The 23,774-nt window shown below is 37.4% G+C and overlaps 1 protein-coding gene across 3 annotated transcripts; it reads right to left on the reverse strand.

Annotated features, from left to right (window-relative positions):
* Nucleotides 1–6,719: 6,719 nt before the first annotated feature.
* Nucleotides 6,720–22,233, reverse strand: LOC143885565 (receptor-like protein 9b). 3 transcript variants are annotated; one of them, XR_013253483.1, is made up of 6 exons: nucleotides 21,716–22,233; nucleotides 21,300–21,377; nucleotides 13,401–13,553; nucleotides 11,450–11,599; nucleotides 8,266–8,417; nucleotides 6,720–6,884 (listed from the first exon to the last, which is right to left on the reverse strand). XR_013253483.1 is itself a non-coding variant. In XM_077389790.1 (5 exons), exons 1-5 carry the CDS (start codon nucleotides 22,092–22,094, stop codon nucleotides 8,338–8,340), a joined length of 840 nt encoding a protein of 279 aa, XP_077245905.1. In that variant the 5' UTR covers nucleotides 22,095–22,233; the 3' UTR covers nucleotides 6,939–8,337. The 3 variants fall into 3 exon arrangements, 2 of the variants coding, with proteins under 2 accessions (XP_077245905.1, XP_077245906.1); XM_077389790.1 differs by lacking the exon at nucleotides 6,720–6,884 and having other exon boundaries at nucleotides 6,939–8,417; XM_077389791.1 differs by lacking the exons at nucleotides 6,720–6,884; nucleotides 11,450–11,599 and having other exon boundaries at nucleotides 6,940–8,417; nucleotides 21,716–22,229.
* Between the last annotated feature and the right edge of the window lie 1,541 nt (nucleotides 22,234–23,774).

Below are 23,774 nucleotides of genomic sequence, written 5' to 3' on the forward strand. Positions count from 1 at the left end.
TTTTCCTTTCCATACTTTTCCGAAAAATTCTTGCAATCCAAACAAGGCCTTAATGGAAATGGAAAATGCTAAAATGAAAGACACTTTTATTCGGAAAATGATAAATGTGCCCCTTTCCATCACTTGGGGCACCCGGCTGCATTGTAGGTGGCAATCATGTCACTTCATTCCTTAAATGTGAAGTACATCAGACCCTTTGCAGTCATAGATACACTCTAGCCAAGTGTCCCAAGGGATGAAAAGGGGTGCATTTATCATTTCCCTTTTATTCTCCTTTTTAAAAGACATTTATTAAGACCCACTTCTGCTTCGTTTACATGCTAGATTTCTATGACATTTTGGTTTTAATGTTTCTCAATGTTTAAAGATATCAAAAGATTTTATTTACTATGTACTTTTTATGGGTTGAAACGGTGGGAGACATTAAAACCTATAAATGAGGGAAAGTGGAAACGTTAAGAGGGCTTTTAGGAGGGGTGGAGACGTTTCATGTTTATTCTTCCCTACAAAATCTCTCTTTCGATAATCTCAAAATGGGAGAAGGACCACTTTCTGGTGAGGTCTCCTCGTCTCTATAAAAGCTATCTGTTTTCTTCTCAAGAAATTCCATTGATTTATTTTTGGTTACATCTTTTATCATCTTTTGTAACACGGGTGGTGACAAGTTCGAGGGATCGTGTCAAACAACCAGTTGCTTCAAAAGCTTAAGTGGCTGGAGAAGGCATCGAGAATACGTCTCTTTAACTTTTTGAAATATTCGATCGAGAATACGTAAAAGTTATTTTAGAATATATTTGTTCTCTCCCTTCTTCCCCTGTAAAGTTTGGTCCCTTTTCTGTTCTATTTTTTTTTATCATGGCAAACATAATCATTTTCTCAAGGCGTCCAGGTTGTGTGAATGCACAATCCTGGAGCGGAGTTGTTGTATCCTGGAGGCATTCATTGGAGATCCCATATGTACCATCGATTAGTCGTTTATGAGGACAATATTTGCCTTATGGATAGCAGATTCATATTCATGCATCAACTCAGTCGATAAGTCACTTCTTTACCGTTTGATTCTTACATTACTTTCTTGCTATCAATTACTTCATTTCCGCCGTTTATTAGTATAATCCTAAAGCCCATGCTCATTTTCAATCACAAGTAGGACCTTATAGGTAGTAAAATTTTCACTATAGGTGTAGAAAACTACATTCAAAAAAGAAAACCCCATAAATGTGAATAATCATACTGAAAATATGTACTATAGTGAATAGTTATACTTAAAATTTTATTAGTATGGATAATCACACCGAAAATTTACGATAGTGTGGACACCTACACTGAGTATTTTATGAAGTGCGGATGGATTCAGTGAGAAAAGCTAAGCTAGTGAGGATGGCTATCATATGTGCTAGTGTGGATAACTACAATGTAAGTATGTCTTAGGTGTGGATCTCCACACTAAGAAAACCATACTGGATAAGGTATGGATAGCCGCAATGAATTGTAACTAGATTTTTTTTATGGGTGACCTGGGGTTTGGCGGAACCCCTACCAGTGCATTGAATAGAAGGAAAGAATACAAGAAGAACAGATGAAACTAGAGAACAAATTACAAACAAGAGTACAATTTTCTTTCCCTATCTGACTGGATTATTTCCATGAGCATTGGAGGGATGAGGAGAAGAGGGATATCTTCTCCCTTGCATGGGCAACCTCACTTTGAGAGGAAGTCTGCGGCCGAGTTTGCTTCCGTCGACACGTGAGTTAAGCACCAGGCTCTGAAAGTGTTGAGGATTTTCGAATGTGGGTTATCATTGGGATATTTTCCATGGGGGCTTGGATTTTCCCAGTAATTACATCTACTGCAAATAATTAATCGGCTCTAATCTATAGATTTGGGGTTCCCCATTTTTGCACCGTTTTCACTCCCATGAAAATGGATGAGAGCTCTAGTCTCAAAAACTGTTCTTTCATGACTTCAATCGAGAATAAACCAAGAATCATTCTTTCGTCGTGTTGAAGAATTCCACCAATTCCAGCTCCTTCGATATTAATCTTGAGCTCTCCAGGATCAGGATTCTTCGTTTCATCTGGTTTGATTTGGAATATCCTTTCAGTAATACACACTGGTGTTAGAGCGTGTAGCATTTCTGACCCTTCAACAACCAGCATTAGTTAGCGGACTTATGCCAGTCTTTAGCAAGTGTTGTATTTTTTAGGTGCCTTGAAGTCCTCCTTTGGAATGTATTAAGCTAGTCATTAAGATTCCTTTTCAGGTCTACCTTAAGGCCTTGTTTGAATTGCAAGAAAAAAAATTTAGATGGAAAAAACTTTCGTGGAAAATTTCCTTCTTTCCACAATTTAGATGGAAATGATATGATTATGGTTAATTTGGAAGGATATTATTATAAATTGTAAGTTCCTCTTAATAAAATTTGAATAGTGGTGGTTCCAATTAGCTTTTTCATGTGTAAAACAAGTATGAAATCTTTGAAATATTTTTCCTTTCCAAACTTTTCCTTAAAATTCTTGCCATCTAAATAAGGCCTAAAGGATTTCAAGTCTGCTAGCAAGAGCTTGAATTCTTCTGTAAGTTTTAGAAAGTTTTCATAAGCAAGCAAAGCTTATTACTTTCCTTTTTTCGGTAGGTAAGCTGGGATTGAACTGCCAACCTCTAGGTGATCTTGTGCAGTTGTGGATATACTATATTCTGATGGCTATAGATAGTTAACAGTTCGACGTCAACCATTTTGGATTTACTATGGGGTGATGATAAATTCGCACCCCCTGTAGGATTATTAAAACCCTTTAACGTGAATTGACGTAAAAAAAGCGTTAAAGGCCGATGCTTGTTTATGCTTTTTGACACTTTTTGACGTCAATTCACCTTAAATGGGTGCGAATCATCCTATAGGGTTTGCGAATTTATCATCATCCTTTTCTATATTCCAATGACTAAGGTAAATGATATATATCTTGATGAGTTTGTGTTATATGGATTAACTATATAGTAGAATGTTTTGAGCAAGGTATTCCATATTGTTTGTTATAGATATGTATTATGTGATATGAAGCTACTTTTGAGTGTGATGATAGATCATACATGGGGCCTTGTTTTCACCATATATTACCTCTCTTTAGTGTGTATGATGTGCCATATATAATCAGTCGATATATCTGACACACAACATCCACATTGGATGTGGCAATTTGTGGAACATGACGAGAACAAGGTTTATAAAGCCCTATTTTACACAGTGATCTTTTCTTCGTACTTGGAAACTTTTTATATGAGGAAATTGAGCTCTATCAAAAGAAATTTTTACAAGGTTTATAAAGCCCTATGAAAAGAAAGTATCAAATTTTATTTTTTCAAAATTTCTACTTTGAAACAAAAAAACTAAATGTCAATTGTTTATTGTCTAGGACTAGATATATGCACCCATTGGCTACATGTTACTATTTCCTCCTCTTCTTCCACTTCCGGGTTTCATTGGTAGTCGGTGGTGCAACGAACACATTGCAGGAGATGAAAAGATAGGAAAAATTATATGAGAAGAAGATGACAAAATGGTCTTTCGAACCGTGAGACACGCCTCCTAGGTCAATAGTTTTTAAACTACCATTCATCCAGAAATTCAGAAACTTTGATTAATTACTTAGTAAAATGTCTATATATATAGTGAAGATATCTCAGCTATCACTCTAAGAGGATGTTATAGTCTAAAGAGATTGCTAGGAACAACCAACACAATCTGGGACATCCTCACAATGCAGGTGATGATTATCTAACAATAATTTATTAAAAGTTCAAGCAGCTATTTTTTTTGTGCCATCCCAACCTTATAATTGTTGATATGGAGTGATCAACACCATTGCTTTGGGTAGGCGGTTTGATCTTTGTGGTCATAAGCCATTCATTGCAAAAATATCAAATTATTAACTTAAAACTCAAGATAAAGCTTATTATTAGTTCCAACAATCATTTTGCATTACAACTAAAGGAAAATTGTACCATTATTTGAAACAACAATTTTTCAAGTAACTACAAAATTCTGAGAGCTTCTCAATCGACCGGTCAATATATGCATCCATAGCTCTGAAGTATTTATGCCTCCCATTTTTGTTGAGGATGAGAAAGCCGATGAATCCCCAAAAGCCCAAAGCATATGACATTGCCATGAATGAGTAGAAAATCACAGGATTATCAAGAACCCTAGAATTTTTTCCCTCATCTCTAGGAGGTTGTGAAGGGATTTCCAAGGAGCAATTTCTTTCTAGTGGTGGTCCAAAAAGATTTGGATTTCCCTCATAGCTATCCTTACCAAATGTGGTAAGGTGTTTATCAAAAGGGATCTTACCTGATAGGTTATTGTAGGCAACAGAGAAGGCACCAAGTGAATCCAGTTGAGATAATTCATAAGGGATTCTCCCAACTAACTCGTTGTGGGAAAGATCCAAACTCTCTAAGCTTTTTAGGTTTTGAAAGGATTGTGGAAGATAGCCAGTTAGCAGGTTGTTGGAAAAATTTAATGAGCGAAGCATTTCCAAGTCTCCTATTTGGAATGGAATATCACCCTGCAATTGATTCATGGACAAATCAATTCCAGTCATCAAGCCAAAAGGAAGGCCCTCGTAAGTGTAAGTTTCACCCTTTGTGTTGAAAGAAGTTGAAGGCCTAGGAAGAAAGGCTGTTGTATTTAAAGAAACATAGGAAATTTGGATTTGATATGTTTTCTTCCATGAAGTTATGTTGTTGAGACAAGAAGGTATATTTCCAGAAAAAGAATTGTTGGAGAGATCCAAGGTATGGAGGTTACTTAGTTGACACAGTTGTATTGGAATGTTTCCTCGAAAGAAATTATTCCCTAAAAGAATTGATACCAATTTTGAGAGGGAGAATAACCAACTAGGAATAGTGTCGGATAGGGTATTTTTTTGCATATCAAGAATCATCAAGTCAGGGCTATTTAACAGGCCAGATGGAATTTTTCCAGTGAAGTTATTGTGGCTGGCAAATAAATATTGCAATTGTGTCAAGTTAGCATCAACTGGGAGAATGTCTCCTTGCAATCTATTACTTGATATATTGAGGTAAACCAGCTGAGTGCAATTTTTGGTAAGTTGATGTGGCATTTCTCCTGAAAAGTTGTTGGAAGATAGGTCCAATATAGATAAGCGTTCTATTTCACCCATGGATGAGGGGATCCTACCTTGCAAAATATTTTTGGATAGGTTGAAGTAATTCAATTGAGGGAAGAGTGTGCCGACGTTTGTAGGAAGTGGCCCAAACAGATTGTTCTCAGAGATATCTAGAAATTTGACGAACGATGTAGTGTTGTGGGTAGACTGAGGAATTGAGCCTTCGAACAAGTTACCGCTCAACAACAAGATCTCACATGATGTATTGTACAATAGCCAAGATGGGATGATCCCTTTAAGAGAGTTATGACCCAAATTTAAATTCCGTAAATAAAGCTGAGTTGAAAGAAAGCTGGGAATGCTACGAGTGCTATGTTTGTTGAGGTTGCAATTTTCTAAGGACAAACTCCGCAGTTGAAAAGTAGGAACCCAATGTGGATGTTGGGTTTCGACCACTAATTGGACATTGTTTGAAAGGTCAACACCTGAAAGCTTCGAGAGGTTGGCAAAACTAGAAAATGAGAACACACCCATGAACTGATTATTTGAAAGATCAATAGATTCTATCTTCGTTAGGTTGTTGAAAATGAATGAAGGAATCTTCCCTGAAACGCGATTGTCGGAGAGATAAAGCCATCGCAGGTTATGCATGCCTTCCATACATGGATAAATGCCCTCAATTGAATTGCTCCTGAGATTCAAGTAACTTAAGTTCCTTAGTTTGCAAATCCCTGTAAGAATAAGCCAAAGAGAAAATTGTGACAAAATTAGATTGATGTTGCAAAATGATAACGAGGAAGCCCCATTGTATGATTATGAGGCAAGATAAAATTCTTCGCTAAAAAACAAGTTTCTAATAAAATTTTATTTTTCTTTTTTTTCCAATTTATTAGTGTAAATGTAAATAGTCATATTTTGGGAAATAATATTCTCACACCTTGACTCAATGTAAGGCCTATCAAATGTCAGGATAAGATAACATAACAATAATATGTAGGGAGGCTATTTCTTCCCTTTTTCATTTTTTGGCTTATCTTCATAAAAAGGCCAGTGTAGTACGTAGAATAACATAACAATAATATGTAGGGAGGTTATCATGCTTTGTCATGTGTGTAACGTTACAGTCATAATTATTTTTTAAGACAAAAATATCCCTCTTGTTAGGAAAATGATAAAACATAATTATTTTCAATGTTTTTATTATTTTTTCATGCTAAAAAAATATGGCCTTAAGGATTCTACTAAAAGAAGCTAAAGCTGTGATATATATTTAGAGGCCTTAATCTGACTTGGACTTATGATGGTCAACTTGATCAACGGTCTTGATTACACCCCTGACCATATGTGGAACTTAATGTTGACCCTAGGCTTCATCCTAACCATGACCACTCAAAGTAATAACATAATCAGTCCTGTAAACTTGTGAGATCCAAAGATCTTAAAAGAGGGGGTGGGAATATCATTTCCCATTTTCTTTATTAAATGTATAGTTTACTTTTCTTAAAGCGGGTAATATTATGTCAGAAAAATAACAAAATCCTGTCAAAAAATACTTCACACATCATCATTTTGGGTGAGGAAATGCTACTGCCCCGTACCTGTTGAGATGGCGCCAGATGTGAATGTCAGATTATTCTCTGCTAAATCCAGATTTTCCAGGGAGGAGAGGTTGCCTAGACATGATGGAAGACTTTGATCGTGAAGATTGTTATCTCTGAGACGTAGATACGTGAGTCTCTTCAAGCCACATAAACCTACAAGAAAAATGATCAAGACATAAAAATCCAAAATCCATTTCATTTATTACTAAACAATAAATTGCTCTCAATGCAAGGGAGAAATCTCAAAGTTTTACATTACTTATATGAAAATTGCTAGAAAAATCACCCTTAGATTATTTTTTTCCTATGATTACTTTTTGGACCCACTTGTGCCATGTGGACATCATCAATTCTGTTGATTTAGCAGACAGCCACAAAAGTGGCTCTTTATCATTTTCCCAATCTTGATGAGATGATCCTGAGCCTTGATTTAGGAGGTCTCACACCAAAAGCCGCTAAAGCTTTCATATTTGTATTCAATAATTAATCTTACTGATGGGATGGCAGTTAGGTGTGCTGCTTGGACTCGTCATTCGCCCCCTTTAACGCTTCTCTAATAGAAGCTAAAGCTTTAAGAGGGTGTTTTTGTCTATTTGCAAAACCTGGGTCAGGGCCTCATATTAAACACCTAAAAATACAACTTTTGGATTGTTTTTCCAAAGTTTAACCCTAGTCTAATCGTGCAACAACCCTAAAAGAGCGTGTGCGTGTGCCCTAAATGAGCGTGTTCTTGTGGGAGAAAGTTGAGAGACCATTCTTGGAGGCCGGGAATTGTGATCCAAGCTAAGATCCCATCCAAAAAATCTTTAAAAACCCTAAGATTTAAGTTCTGTTGATTTGGAATAATGTCGATTTGTACATATAATTGCGTTTGAGAGGTCTCCGTGATTGATCTCGGATTCCTTGCGGTTCACCTTGTTCTTGGATCTCCATCGAACCCAAGATCTTTCGGTTTTGGCCTAACCCTCTAATCGCCGCACCAATGGACCCACTTTCCATTTCTTCCCCTTTTATTCCCTTTTCTTTTCTTTTTTTTTTTGCCTAATTTATCCAAGAAACACAAAACTTTTTTGTATGGCATTGATCCACCCGCATATGAGCATGAGTTGAATGGCTTGGATAACCAAACAATGGACCCCACCTTGCAACAGAAATATGTTGTTTTTGCTAAAACCGAACAGACAATTAATCTAATGTGTGTTTGTGTTATTTTAAAAATTGAAGGAAGGAAAATTTGTTACTTTCCCCAAGAGACATGATAGTAGCCTACTGATCAATCAATCCTCGTTTTTATGGTTTCTCCAAAAAGAAAAAAGCAGGTTCACTTTTTATTATTATATTTTTCATAGGCCTACGACAGTCATTATATGCCGTGATCAGCTGCTGAAGATCCCCAGATACCCTAAAGACTATACCAAAAGCGTATTTTATGCATCATCTTATCATTGAAACTATGAGATAAGTGAAAGTGAAGAGAAAAACTACTTCAACCATTATCATTTCAGATGAGAAAAATACTATTGCCACTCCGTACCTGTTGACATGCCAAGTGGATTTCTAAGATTATTATATGATAAATCTAAATCTTCCAGGGACGAAAGGTTTCCTAGACATGATGGAAGACTTCGATCATCAAGTTGGTTATACCCAGTACTAGGGTCTTGAGTCTCTTCAAGCTGCATAAACCTACAAGAAAATGATGAAGACAAAAACATATGAGCACATTTAATTTATTACCAAAAAACAAATTCCTTTCAATGCAAAGGAAAAAAATCAGATTTCTATATTACTTAAAAGAAAAAAGCTAAAAAAGTGATTCTCAGGCCTTGTTTTCTTTTGGATAGACACATTGTGAGATGTTAGGAGTGTCCGTTTGATTATGTTTGATTAGATTAGATTATAACCTAATCTAATCGTGCAACAGCCCTAATTCCTAAAGGAGAGTGTTCGTGTGGGAGAAAGTGGAGAGACCATCTTGGAGGCTGGAAATTGTGATCCAAGCTAAGATCCCTTCCAAAAAATGGTTTTGATCTTTAAAAACCCTAAGATTTAAGTTCGGTTGATTTGGAATAATGTCGTTTTGGACATATTCTTTGAGAGGTCTCTGTGATTGATCTCGGATTCCTTGCGGTTCACCTTGTTCTTGGATCTCCATCGAACTCAAGATCTTTCAGTTTTGGCCCAATGGATTTTGACCTAGATCTTGGATTCTCCTCTGATCGCCGCACCAATGGACCCACTTTCCATTTCTTCCCCTTTTATTCCCTTTTCTTTTCTTTTTTTGCCTAATTTATCCAAGAAAAACAAAACTTTTTTGTATGGCATTGATCCACCAGCATATGGGCATGAGTTGAATGGCTTGGATAACCAAACAATGGACCCCACTTTGCAACAAAAATATGTTGTTTTTGCTAAAACCGAGTAAACAATGGCCTGTCACTTGTGCCCTGTGGATGTGATCTGTTTCGTTAACTAACTGGTGAACACAGACCTGGCCCATTATTGTTTGTCCAACCTTGATTGAATGATCCTAGCACTTGAGTATTAGGATTCATTAAGGTTTTCCCTATCAGAAGCTAAAGCTTTGATTATTTATAGCAGTTAATTGGGTAAATGGGATGCCCATTAGGTACCGGACTAGAACCATATGGGTTTTCCTCATCATGTTTCACCATATCAATGACCCCACCCTTGTCCCTATGTATGACATGAGGCTGACCCTAGGCTTGATCGTAAGATTCAATCCTTACTCTTTCATAAGAAAAGTAATGGGGCTTTACCACAAATAAAGCAGTACTCGTAGGGTTATCTTCCTTTCCTTATAGAGGCACTCTACCTCTCGTAATTTGAGGTTTTGTTTGAGCGATGTTCTGTTTAAGGATCAGTCACAAAAGGCTAACCTGCTAATTTTCTCTTACAAATACAATACCTCAATTATATGAAGTCTACTTGAGGGATGTCCTCCTACTTATGTGGAAGGAGGGAAATCTCATCTAAACATGAAGCATTAGTGTCAGATCTTTCCTTTTAGTATTGAGGCAGAGTTTGTTCCATGCTACAAGACTGTGACACAGGCACTATGGTTGCAGAATTTTATCACTAGGCTTGGAGTCATGCACTCATATCTCTAGGCTATATGTTATTTATTGGGATAATGCTACATTAGGTTTCTTCTCTAAGGAGAAAGAAGAGTGACAATGACTAAGCATAATTACTTTAAGTATCATATTGTTAGGGACAGGGGCGGAGCCAGGAGTTTGCACAAGGGGGGGCAAACACTGGTTGTTACACACACACGCACGCACACACGCGACCACATTCACAATTTACAACTCACATTTGAGAGTTTTTATAAGGTTTAGGTGCATATGGTCCATTATTTTTTAAAATGTACTCTACAAGCTACAGCCCATGTCATAGGATGATTGAAACCATCCGTTTGATGGTCAACAACGTAAATCAGTTGTGGCGGAGATATCATTTCCATAGGATGATCTGATCCCTCCAATCTGTAGAGGAACTGTATATTATGGAAACCTATATAGATTGGAGGGTTGGGATCATCCTATGGAAGAGATTTTTGGGGCACAACCTATTTACACTGTCGCCCATCAAATGGACGGTTTTGATCATCTATGGTCTGGGCCATACATTCCTTTTGGCAAAATATTTAACTGTAGGGACTTGCACCATGTAAAATCTCAAAATTTAGATGTAGTGGGTCCACCATCGTAAAATTCATATTTTGATGGGTGGGGCCCACTATTGTACACCAATGCATATCATGTGGCCAGAAGACTAGCAATTTTAAAAATTCCAAGCCCAAAGGATCCGCTTGAATGGTGAAAAGCCGAAATTGAAAGGAATGAGGTTTGCCAAAAATGCACAAAATCCTCTCATCACCAAAAATCTCTCTTTTCTCCCAAAAATTTCTCACCTAATTGAACGTTCGTTGGAGAGAAGAGATTGAGAGAGAGAATACCATTACGGAGGGGAAGGAATTAGCCAAAAAAATTTGCTATGCATTTTGCAATAATTAGAAAAACCTAATAACCATTGCCCCCTTAAGGAAAAAACAGGCAAGAGGGCAGTAATGGAAATGTAACACGCCATCAAAGATATCATAAAGACTTTTTTTCAATTTTTTAGGGGGCCAACTGCCTCCTCTTGACCCGCCCTGCCTCCGTACTTGGTTAGGGAGAACGTTAGGGATCATCATTTGGGTATTAAGTACATATACACTGTGATGATAGTTGCATACCAAGTGACAAAAAAGGCTTCCATACATATAACATAAGGGGCATGTAGAGCATATGGGGTTGATTAGTTCAGTTAGGTCCTGTTTGTTTTGGATGCCAAAGTTGAATGGTCGTGTAATTTAGGCTCTGTGCATATATATGGGAATTTCAGAGTTCATTGTTGAGAACTTGAGATACTTGATCGCGTGAAGGGTCACCATGTCCCGTTCCATCTTGTAAGGAGATCATGCAACTTGAGATTTTTTATTTTCTCCTCTTTTACTTTCATCAGATTTCTATTGTTGGTGGTTTCTTTGTGTTGTGACTTGTGAGACCCACCCAAAGATCTTAAAAGAGGGGGTGGGAATATCATTTCCCATTTTCTTTATTAAATCTATAGTTTACTTTTCTTACAGCGGGTACTATGCAGAAAAATAACAGAATCATCATTTTGGGCGAGGAAAAGCTATTGCCGCGTACCTGTTGAGATGGCGCCAAATGTCAGATTAGTCCCAAATAATTCCAGATATACCAGGGAGGAGAGGTTGCCTAGACATGATGGAAGACTTTGATCGTGAAGATTGTTATGACTGAGAAATAGACGTGTGAGTCTCTTCAAGCCACATAAACCTATAAGAAAATGATCAAGACATAAAAACCCAAAAGCCATTTCATTTATTACTAAACAATAAATTGCTCACACCAAAAGTGGAGATGATCAATTCTGTTAATTTAGAAGACAGCCACAAAAGTGGCTCTTTATCATTTTCCCAATCTTGATCAGATGATCCTAAGCCTTGATTTAGTAGGTCTCACACCAAAAGCCGCTAAAGCTTTCATATTTGTATTCAACAAATAATCTTAGGGCCCGTTTGGATAGTTGATATTGTGTATTTGGATTTGGAATTGAGTTTTGAATACAAAATGAATAGATCCGGCAGCTCATGCTGAGGGAGACAGATTTGTGGATTTCCAATTACTTATTACCACAACATATTTGGAAATCTGATTTTTTTCACTGTCAGTAGCTGATTTGGAAATCCAAGGATTTGATCCGGATCCAAATCACAACCAAAAAGGGCTGCAAATGTGAGAAATCCAAATCAAAATCTTCTGGGTGTCCAAATGGGCCCTTTCTGATTGGATGGCAGTTGGGTGTGGTGCTAGGGCCATATGCGTTGCCTCATGATAGTTTGTCATATCAAGGGCCTTGGTTACGCACACCCTGTTTGGATTGCAGAAAAACATATGAGATTTGTTTCAGCCCTGTTTGGATTGCAGAAAAACATTTCTCGCAGAAAATATTTTCTTTGATTTTTTTTTTTTATTTCACAATTTAGAGGGGAATCATATGGTTACGGTTTATTTAGAGGGGTACCATTATAAAAAGAAAGTCCTAATAAATAAAACTTTGTAATCAATCAATGGAAAAGGAAGAAATTTTATAAGAATTTTCTTTTCCAAACTTTTTAAGAAAATTCCTGCAATCCAAAAGGGCCATATGCCTAGTTCCTCATGGCTGTCTTCTAAATGGTCAAGGGTGTAATTAAGACCGTTGATTTAATGGACTATGCCGACTCCAATGGGCGAATTTTCACCACCGTTTTTAATGGGATTAGAAGTTGAGCCTAGGCTTATCCTAACCGAAAGCCCGAAAAGTACCCTAACCAAATTCGTCCTCCTCTTTAGACAAAGAGGGTGTTTTTGTCTGTTAGCAAAACCTGGGTTAGGGCTTCCTATTAAACACCAATAAATACAACTTTTGGGTGGTTTTTCAAGAGTTTAATCTAATCTAATCTAATCGTGCAACAGCCCTAAAGTAGCGTGTTGGTGTGGGAGAAAGTGGAAAGGCCATCTTTCTCTGGCCTAATGGATTTTGACCTATATCTTAGATTCTCCTCTGATCGCCACACCAATGGACCCACTTTCCCTTTCTTCCCCTTTTATTCCCCTTTTTTTTTTGCCTAATTTGTCCAAGAAAAACAAATCTTTTTTGAATGGCATTGATCCACCAGCATATGAGCATGAATTGAATGGCTCGGATAACCAAACAATGGATCCCACCTTACAACAAAAATATGTTGTTCTTGCTCAAACCGAATAGACAATTGATCTAATGGGTATTTTTGTTATTTTAAAAATTGAAGGAAGTAAAATTTGTTAATTTCGCCATGAGACATGATACTAGCCTATTTGTTAATTTCGCCAACGACAGTCATTATCTGATCTCCCCATCCATGTGGACAAGATGATTTAATTTGCTCTATTGTCAAAACAAGTTTGTGCCTTGATCAGTTGCCTTTCGAAGATCCCAAAAGTGTATTATATGCATCATCTTATCTTTGAAATTATGAGATAAGTGAAAGTGAAGAGAAAAACTACTTCAACCATCATCATTTCGGATGAGAAAAATACTATTGCCACTCCATACCTGTTGAGATGCCAAGTGGATTTCTAAGATTATTATATGATAAGTCTAAATCTTCCAGGGACGAAAGGTTTCCTAGACATGATGGAAGACTTCGATCATCGAGTTGGTTATCCCAGAGATATAGTTGCTTGAGTCTCTTCAAGCTGCATAAACCTACAAGAAAATGATGAAGACAAAAAAGTATGAGCACATTTCATTTATTACCAAAAAAAAAATTCCTTTCAATGCAAAGGAATAATGCAAAAAACGGTCATTCTTAGGCCGTGTTTTCTTTTGGATTAAATCAATCAAAGGTGTGACTCTCATGACCACCAACTTCCCTGCGATGATGCCTGCATAAAATGGACCAAATTTCCGTTTCTTCCCCTTATATTCCCTTTTTTCTTTTTCTTTTTTTGCATAATTTGTCCAACAATAAAATTCTTTTTAATAGCATTGATCTACCAACATATGAGCATGAGTTGAATGGCATGGATAGCCAAAAAATGGACCCCACCTTACAACAAAAATATGTTGTTTTAGCTAAAACCGAATAGTCAATTGCAAGAAGGAAAATTTGTTACTTTTGCTAAGAGACATGATACTAGGTTCTTTAACCAACCCTCGTTTTAAGGTTTCCAAAAAAAAAAAAGTTAACTTTGTTTTATTATATTTTCATACTCTACGAGATAAATAGTCATTATCAATTCTTTGCATCCTTGAAGACATATAACTTCCTGGGCTCACATCCTGGGCCCTCCACTTGTGCCCTGTGGACGTGATCTGTTTCGTTAACTAACTGACGAACTTAAACCTGGCACATTATTGTTTGACCAACCTTGATTGAATGATCCTAGCACTTGAGTATTAGGCTTCGTTAAGGTTTTCTCTATAGCAGTTAATTGGGTGAATGGGATGTCCATTAGGAACGGGACTGGAACCATATGGGTTTTCCTCATCATGTTTCACCAGATCAATGATCTTGATTCCACACCCTTGTCCCTATGTATGACATGATGTTGACGCTAGGCTTGATCGTAAGACTCATTTGAGGTTTTGTTTGAGCGATTATCTGTTTAAGGATCAGTCACAAAAGGCTAACCTGCTAATTTTCTCTTATAAATACAATACCTCGATTATATGAAGTCTACCTTAGGGATGTCCTCCTACTTATGTGGAAGGAGGGAAATCTCATCTCATACAAACATGAAGCATTAGTGTCAGATCTTTTCTTCTAGTATTGAGGCAGAGTTCGTTCCATGCTACAAGACTGCGATACAGGCACTATGGTTGCAGAATTTTATCACAAGGCTTGGAGTCGTGCACTCAGATCTCTAGGCTATATGTTATTTATTGGGATAATGCTACAGTAGGTTTCTTCTCTAAGGAGAAAGAAGAGTGACAACGACAATAAGCATAATTACTTAAAGTATCATATTGTTAGGGAGAACGTTGGATCATCATTTGGGTATTAAGTAGGGGTGGACATGGTCCGATTTGGTTCTGTTTTGGGCTAAACCCAGGACCGAACCATATATAATCGGTTCGCTGAAATTGGAACCAGAACCGAACCATATGTGTGGAACTGAACCGAACCAGAACCATATATAATCGGTTCGGTTCGGTTCTGGGTTTACCCAACCTTCACCAATGGCCCTGTTTATATATGAATTCCAAGCACTAACAGTAACAGTAACAGGCGCAAATTTGGGCAATGCAAAACTTATATGAAGTATGAAGAAGTACAAACAAGTGGGATAATCATGCACAAATTTTGGCAATGCATGAAGCCATGAACTACAAATTTGGGAAATAATAAGGCCCTAATATTCAAAGCAAACAGTCCCTAATATCCAAAGCAAAAATCACATTAAACCAATTCGGTTCTCGGTTCCGGGATCCCAAACCCAGAACCGAACCGAATTTGCACCGTTTCCCGTCTTTCAGAACCGGAACCGAACCATATAGAAATGGAACCGAACCGAACATAACAAAATGTGCTGGTTCGGTTCGGTTCCTCGGTTCGAACCGGAACTATGTCCACCCCTACTGTGAAGCACATATACATTGTGATGATAGCCGCATACCAAGTGACAAAGAAAGGCTTCCATACATATCACATAAGGGGCATGTAGAGCATATGGGATCGTAAGACTCATTTGAGGTTTTCCTTGAGTGATGTTCTGTTTAAGGATCAGTCACAAAAGGCTAACCTGCTAATTTTCTCTGGTAAATACAATACCTCGATCAAATGAAGTCTACTTTAGGGTATGTCCTCCTAGTTATGTGCAAGGAGGGAAATCTCATCTCATAGAAAACATGAAGCATTAGTATCAGATCTTTTCTTTTAGTATGGAGGCAAACTTTGTTTCGTGCTACAAGACTGCGATAGGAGCACTATGGTTGCAGAATTTCATCACAAGGCTTGGAGTCGTGCACTCATATCTCGAGGCTATCTGTTATTTATCGGGATAATTCTACAGTAGGTTTGTTCTCTAAGAAGTAAGAAGGGTGACAATGAAAGTAGACATAATTACTTATAATATCATATTGTTAGAGAGAACATTAGGGATCATCAGTTGGCTGCTAAGTACATATACACTGTGATGATAGTTGCATACTAAGTGACAAAAAGAGGCTTCCATACATATCACATTAGGGGCATGTAGAGCATATATGATTGATCAGTTCATTTAGGCCCTGTTTGTGTTTGGATTTTAAGAATCATTTATGAGTCTCAAACTGATTATTGAACTCAAAATTACATTTAATTTTTACTCCAGTAATTAGATTTGAACTCACAATCCATTCTCAAAATCTAAATCAAACAGGGCCTTGGTGTTTGATTGCGATTACGAGACACTTTTAAATTTAATTTTGACACTAATTTTGGTGATTCGTATCATATGCAAGGTTTTAAATTTCGGTTTCGGTGTCGGTTTCGACCACCACCGAAACCGAAACGTTTCGGTTTTAGGCCGAAATTTTGGCCAAAATGTTGCCGAAATTTCGGTTGAAATTTCATTTTTTGGACTTTTTTACAAAATTTCCACCGAAATAGCAAAAATTTCAACCGAAATTGACACCGAAAAATTTCCGAATTTCTATAAAATTTCAGCTAAATCTTGTAAAGAAACGACTTCATGTGAATTTCGTTTCGGTTTTGTGCCGAAACCAAAACATTTTGTTCGGCCGAAATTTAAAACCATGATCATATGTAAAGTGTATACAATTGGATATAGTCAAAGGAAGATTAACCACGAATGCATATTAGTTAGTCTTATCATAAAGAGTGCACCACATTAAGTGCTCATAAAAGGATATCATTATTTTTGTGATATATGGAATGTAATGCTCATTATTTGGGTATTTGCTGCCAAGCCTGCCATGACCTATCTTTTTAGTTCTCTTTACATGAATGTATATTTTCCCTGAAAGACTAGACTAAAGAGATTATTTGTTAAAGGAAATGATGTATGCCCATACTTCAGAAAATTAAAGTGTCCAAAGCCCGGTCTTTTTTTACCCAGAACATAGCAGTGTCAATATCGACCACTGGGAGAATGCTGGAATAATCTCTCGTGAGATCTAATAGGGTAGCCGACATTGCCACTTAGATTTTTTATTAATCCGTGTTTAGGATTTTTGTTAAAATGGATTTTAGATAAATTAAAGATTAAATCTATTAGAAGTTCAACTTTAAGAAGGAAGGTGTGTTTCACTAGGAGGATTAACCCCAATCTCTTTTATTAATATGGGTTTCTAATTGATGGGAGCAAGAGATATTCAGATCTCAGGATTTCTTATGATTTTTCTTTGATATACCAAAGGTAAGGCCAAAGATTCTATTGATCTGAGCATCACGACTTGGCTATATTGCAAAATCATTCCAGTGATCAACAATACTCGAAGATAGGAGCATTTTCAATAGTAGCACATATCATAAAGCACTCTCAATATGATCATCATGGCAAGAGGTACGATCAATTTTCCACATCTTTTATTTGACTTATATACTAACACAAATTTCTATATCACTTTTATGAAAAATGCTAAAAATGTCACTCACATCCCGGTTGTTTGAAGCTAAATTTCGATGGTTCTAGCTTTGGCAACCCAGGCCTGACCGACATCGGAGGCCTTGTTAGAGACAAGACTGGTGATACTAAGCGAGCCTTCCCTTGACCTTTTGGTATCAAGGAATCTAACAAAGCGGAAGTGAGGGCTGCTTTCCAAGACATCAGACTAGTGGCATGGTTTTAAATTTCAGCCGAAATTTCGGATTTAGCCGAAACAAAATTCACAAAATGAGTCATTTATTTTACACGGTTTCATTGAAATTCCAAATTTTAATTTTCATGCTTATTTACAAGATTTCCACCCAAATTTTAAATATTCCCATCGAAATTTTAAAAATGTCCACCAAAATTTCCACAGAAATTGTCGAAAAGTCCACCAAATTTGCGGAAATTTTGTAAGCAAAAAGGTTCAACGATCACCCCTGTTTTGATTGATCCCAAACCCAAATTGATTGAAATTTATAATCTAATGATTTTCGTGTTAGTATTGTGGATTAAGTTCTGGTCAATATGAGATTACTCCACAAGCAACTCAAATGGAAAGCCTCATGACAAGCACATCACGGAGTGACAAAGTCCTTCTTCTTTGGTCGATCATATTTCCTCCATTGAGAGTTTTACAATTTTCCATTGAATATATTCACAGAATAAAAAAACATAGCATCACACATTGCTCTACCTCCATTATTTTTTTTCCTCGAATCATATCAGGAAAACCATCCCCGTCACACAAACTGCAGCTTATTAGGATACTTGAGGAATTCTCTTTGCTTTCATGGGACTTAGAGTTTTAGAGATTTAGCAATTGGAGGAGAGACTCGTTGTTTGATTCCATATCCTTGAGTGTTCTTTTTCGCTTTGTTCTGGACGTGCAATCCATTCGGTCCTCTCTGCCTTCATTGTTGGACTTCATCTCTGAGTTCTTTCCTCATAAAGATCTAATATATCAAAATAGAAAATGCATGAATCTATTCATGTTTTTCATGAAATTTCGAAAGCCTTCCTTGAACAGAATTGAAATGGGGAAAGGAGTCATCTAGATGGCAATAAAACCACTGAGTTTTTACACTACTTCATGGCAGATAATTCATCTTTGGGAAAACTGATCATTCGTCTTATTGGAATACATATTGCTAACTGTCAACAACAAGTATTGTGGATCCTATACTTATTATCTTCTTACATCTCTACAAAACAACAAATCCAATTGATCTTAAAGGATTCATTATATTCTACAAGAACACAGAAACAAAGTACCACCGACACTCTGTTTTTGAGAAAATTCTATGCTTTCTGGTTGTTCGATCCAAACAGGTATTTGAGAATTGGTATTGCTGAACCTTTGATCCATTTTGAGCTGGAAGGAGAAAAGACATCGTGCTATGTTATCATGAAAATCAACTATGTGGAGTTTGAGCTGCCACCTGCTTGTCATATCCTGGCGTGAGGCGATAGTTTTCTGAAGCTGAGCTTCGGTCCACCTGAATACAAAGGCATTCCGGATCTACAAGTTCCAGCTCTCCACTCTAGAATTCAGCAAGTTCTAGGTCCTATTGCTCCTTCTCTCTCATTTGTATTTTTTCCCCTCCAATACTTGGGTTCAAGTGCCAGATCTGAGTTTCCTAGAACAGGAGAACTCAGAGCTGAAGGTATTCAGTTACCAATTTGATACTTCTTAATATCTTCTCTGGATCTATTTCTCCTCTTCACAATAAACTCGAACCAGTTCAGAGAGTGAAGCAAACCTCGTTGAACTCCAATCCAGCGAGCTATTGTCAAACAACAAGCGAGAGCCTTAGCCTGACCAGAATTCTAAAACTCATTTCTGAAGAGTGAGTAGATCGAACTTCATCACTGTTGTTGAAAGCTTTGCATTTAGATCCAAGTCTTGAGGATCAGATCTTCAGAGTTTTCTGCTAACCTTTGGGAACTAGCATGACAATTTGATCTAAATGTGGCAATCTACATCAATTGATATGTGTACATGAGCAGGTTGATGATAGATTCTTGTGTGGAGACAGGGGAGTTTGGCACACAAAGTGAGATTTGTGAGGATTGTGGTATACAAGGTGAGATTTGGGAGGATTGTCAGCCTGACGTCGTAGATACAAAGAACACTTCATAGAGGATGATGGAGAATGGATGGCATTTGCAGATGACGACCATATTGTGCCCAGGGGTGTGGGCAGTGGACGGCCTGGATCTTGAGATGACAAGGGACCATTTTTACTTAATAGAGCTTTTCATTCACGATCCTTTTCTGGATCATGATAGAACATTATGGCAGAAACATTTGATTCGTGAGGATAGCCTTGGGACATAAAACTTACTTGAAATTCAAGATGGAGATAAAGACAAGGCACCATCAGAAGTAGCCAGGTGGTGCAATACACCATTAACAACGAGGCAAGGTGTTGACACGGATCGGCCCCGGGCGAAGGGCCTCCTAGAACCTGTGTCGAGTCTGCCTGGAGAAAGACGTGAGCTTGAGGGAATGTTCTTTTGAAGGGGGAGAGTTCGAGGAGCGCGGGTTTCTTTTTAGCATAGAGTAGTCGTATTTTTACTTTCCTTTATGCGTACAGGGGGTGAAATGTAGTAATGTCAATGTTGTCCTATGAGAGGCAATATCGAGTAGAAAGGATGGTAGGGCATAGTCGGTTGGGAGGACTGATTGTTAAAAAGCGTTAAAGCACAATAACACACCATGTGTCACTCAATTGGGAGCTTAGAGAAGGCGAGAAGGGGGGCCTTTGAGCAAGAAGGGACCACATGATTGAGAGCCTTACAAGAAGCCATGTGGCATGCCACTTCAGCAAGCCAGCTGGCTTGAGCTGTCATAAGATGGCAGCAGCTTCTAGTAGACTTCTCTTCCTCTATAAATAAAGGAGAGGAGTTTCATTTTTGGCAGTTTTCAAAGGTAAGGTGCTCCATTTCATCTCCTTTATCTTGAATTGCTTTGAATGTAATCAGTCCCACGCTTGTAAAATTTATCTTTCACGTCAACTTTGAATCTGCAAGGGTCTTTCCCATCTCATGTCATCTCTATGCTCAGATGACAAGTGTGAAGAGAAATTAAGGAATCTCCTTTAACTTCCACCTACTAAATCAGTTCTGCATCCATAGTGATCAGATCCGATCATTTCCCTAAGCGGTCAGTGGGCCAAGAAAAATAGAAACATGTTCTTTCATGAGTTGAAGTTAACGTTCTGTTTGAAGTGTTTCTTTTCGGCCGATCGGTTCTGAGTTGTTATTGATAAATCCTCATTCATTACAATGTTCCAAGATAGAGTGTGTTGTTTCTCTAAAAATTAAACTTGATTTTTTACCTAAAACACCTCAGTCTATAGAGATCAAAGTTTTTCAGCTTAAGACCCATTTCCTACTCACCTGTTCCACATCACTAATTCTAAATGAAAAAAATCTACTATTTGATTTTTTCACACTACTTCAACAAACACAGAAATGAAATGGCAAAATGCAGAATACCAGGTAAGTCTCCTTTCAAGTTATTCGTATAGAAGAACAATGCTTGCAATGCAGAGAGCTTGGTTAGCAGACACGGTGGAAGTGCTTCAAAATTGTTGTAGCTAGGATTCAAATATAGTAGGTTTTTCAAACCACATAATCATGCAAGAAATGAGCAAATTATAGTGAAAACAAGCTTTTTACAAATGAGAAACAAAGAAGAAAAGAATAGAAGATGTTTCATGCAAATCATAAACGTGATTCAATTACTATCTAAGGCATGTCGTTAGAATATGATTCTATCGACTGTTACTCCACTAAATATTTATTGGAATTTTTGTATGTGCGTGAGTTAGATTCGATCTAGACTCTATACCTGACAAGGATTGGCTGCTTTGGTGTAGCATATTTCTCGAAAGATCCAACATCTCTAAGTTTTTCATTTGAATGAACCCTGCAAAAGGAAGAGACGATGAGAGAGTGAGGTGCTGATGACTATATTTCCTCCCCTTTTATAATAATACTAAAACATATTTTAGTATGTTTTAAATTGTGGGATACCACTGGTTTCAAATTACCATTTGTCCATTGTTGTTTTTGTTCTTTTTTCCTTTTGGAGAATTCCAAAAAAATATATAGACGGTGAATCCATTTTAGGTCTTTGTTGAACTAAAAGAAAAACCTGATTTGATAAGCATCCATCAATATCTTTGAATTGCCTAAGAAAAGAGATTGAAGGTTTTTATGCAATTTGAGGAAGGATTTTATAAAATTGGAGGAAACAAGTATTACCTTCTGGCATAACCCATCCACCGATCTGATTAGAAGTCAAATATAGTGACTCCAATTCTTTGAATTGGGCAAACAGAGTAGCATTAGGATACCACACTCCTAATGAAGGATCCCTTGCACCGAAAAGGTCGATTCCTATCACGCGAGATGAAGAATTAGAGCATGATATCCGCCCACGCTCCCATTGACAGCAATCCTCTCCAACCCAATCTTGGAAGACAGAATGAGTAGCATTATTTGGATAGTCGTTGATGGAGTCTTTCAATTGTAAGAGAGCTTTTCTCTCTTCCTCCAAACATGCTTGGCCCCCGTAAAAGCAGCAGCACACACTCACAAACCACAACACCCCAACAATACTATACGCATGTAAACCCCTCATATTTTTAATAAGTTTATCTCCGAACTCCAAACTCCAAACTCCAAACTCCAAACTAAAAGCTCGGTTGTAGTTTCACTCTAAGCTTAAACATAGATATATGTAGAGAAGGAAAGGTGGAAGGTGGATCCAAAGTCTTCCCGTCTTCGCCACCTCACCGTTCATAAATCTAGACCATCCAAATGTCCAAATAAGGGAAAAAACACGTACTAATAGTGACATCTCATAAAGAGTGAGACCCACAACTGTGACAGGAAAGGTGGTTTCTTTTTCTATCCGTCTAACATGAGAGTCAAGAGAATACTTCCACTGCGTGCTTCACACTCTAAATCACTCATCAATAATTAATGGATGGTAGGTCTCACACTCATTATCATTTTGTGTAACCTTTATTTATTTATTTTCTATTTATTTAAAAAAGAAAAAGACCTATTAAAAAAGATTTTCAAGTCTATTAAAAAAGAAAAAGACAAACCAATAATAAATAAATAAAAAGACAAGTTAGGTAGGAGCAATTGTTCAAACATGGTTGTGCTGATATCATTTCCCATAATATAAATAATAAGAAAAATAAGAAAACAAAGAAAGCGATGATGATTTTATCGCCCCACTGTAGGATAATGCGCCCCGCATGTCATGTGATTTGAGGTCAAAAAGCGTTAAAGTCTGCCCCCAGTTCCAATTAACGTGGGGCGCATTATCCTAGAGGGGGGGCGAAAAAAATAATCTCCCAAAAATCGGTTTGGGTCTTTTTGAGTGTTGACCCGACCTGGCCTGGAGAGTCAAACATGGCGCCGCCACGGGAGACTCGGAAGCACTGAGGAAATATCGTGAGTTCACACCACCTCAGCCCACGAATTTGTCACCTGTGTGGACCGGCACGCGGATCCCTGAGGGGACCCAACTACCGGACCTCCTACTTTCGTTGTCACCCTTTATTTATTTATTTTCTATTTATTTAAAGAAGATGCAGGTTTATATACTACAAAATGAGAATTAGATCAAAGACACTTTTGGTCAAAAAACTACAGAGGTGTCCATGATACTAATCCCGTCAAACCCTACCAATGGCTCAAAATTTCTTCCATTCGCCCCTGGCTCAAAACTGGCAATCTGCTCGGATCTGTTTCAAAGCGGATCCAAATTAATTGGGTTTTCCCTCGGATCGTTCAAACTCAGGCCATCCATTGGATTGTTCAATATCTTAATGCAGAATGCTAGGTTGATAACTCATGGACAATATTTATGTGTGGATTATGCACACATGTAAGAAGGAAAAGATGGCGACACTCATATCACATGACCTAACTTCATCAGATTGGAATGACTTTTTATATAATGCTTCGGAGTAGTTATGCCTTATTTATCTTTTATTTATTTTTTAAAAACAAACAGTTGAGCTGAAGTTTGTCTACAGATTTATGAGGAATGATAGATGCAAGGACGGCCTTGCGTAAAGAGCTGGAAAAAGGGCCCTTGATTGCATCACATCATTTTTTATTACCGTCCAAATCGGTTGAAAAAAGTAATTGAGACGGTTGTGTCTAGTGTGGAGTGCGGGTCGGACTGTATTTAATGTCTACTAGTGAAAAAGCAGTCTTGTTGATAGAGATTTAAATAATTAAAATTTAATAGGGTCTTCTAGTGAAAAAGCAGTCTTGTTGATAGAGATTTAAACAATTA

This window comes from Tasmannia lanceolata, unplaced genomic scaffold (assembly GCF_043159265.1).
Source record: "Tasmannia lanceolata isolate RefF3 unplaced genomic scaffold, GAP_Taslan_0.1 ptg000008l, whole genome shotgun sequence".
NCBI lineage: Eukaryota > Viridiplantae > Streptophyta > Magnoliopsida > Canellales > Winteraceae > Tasmannia > Tasmannia lanceolata.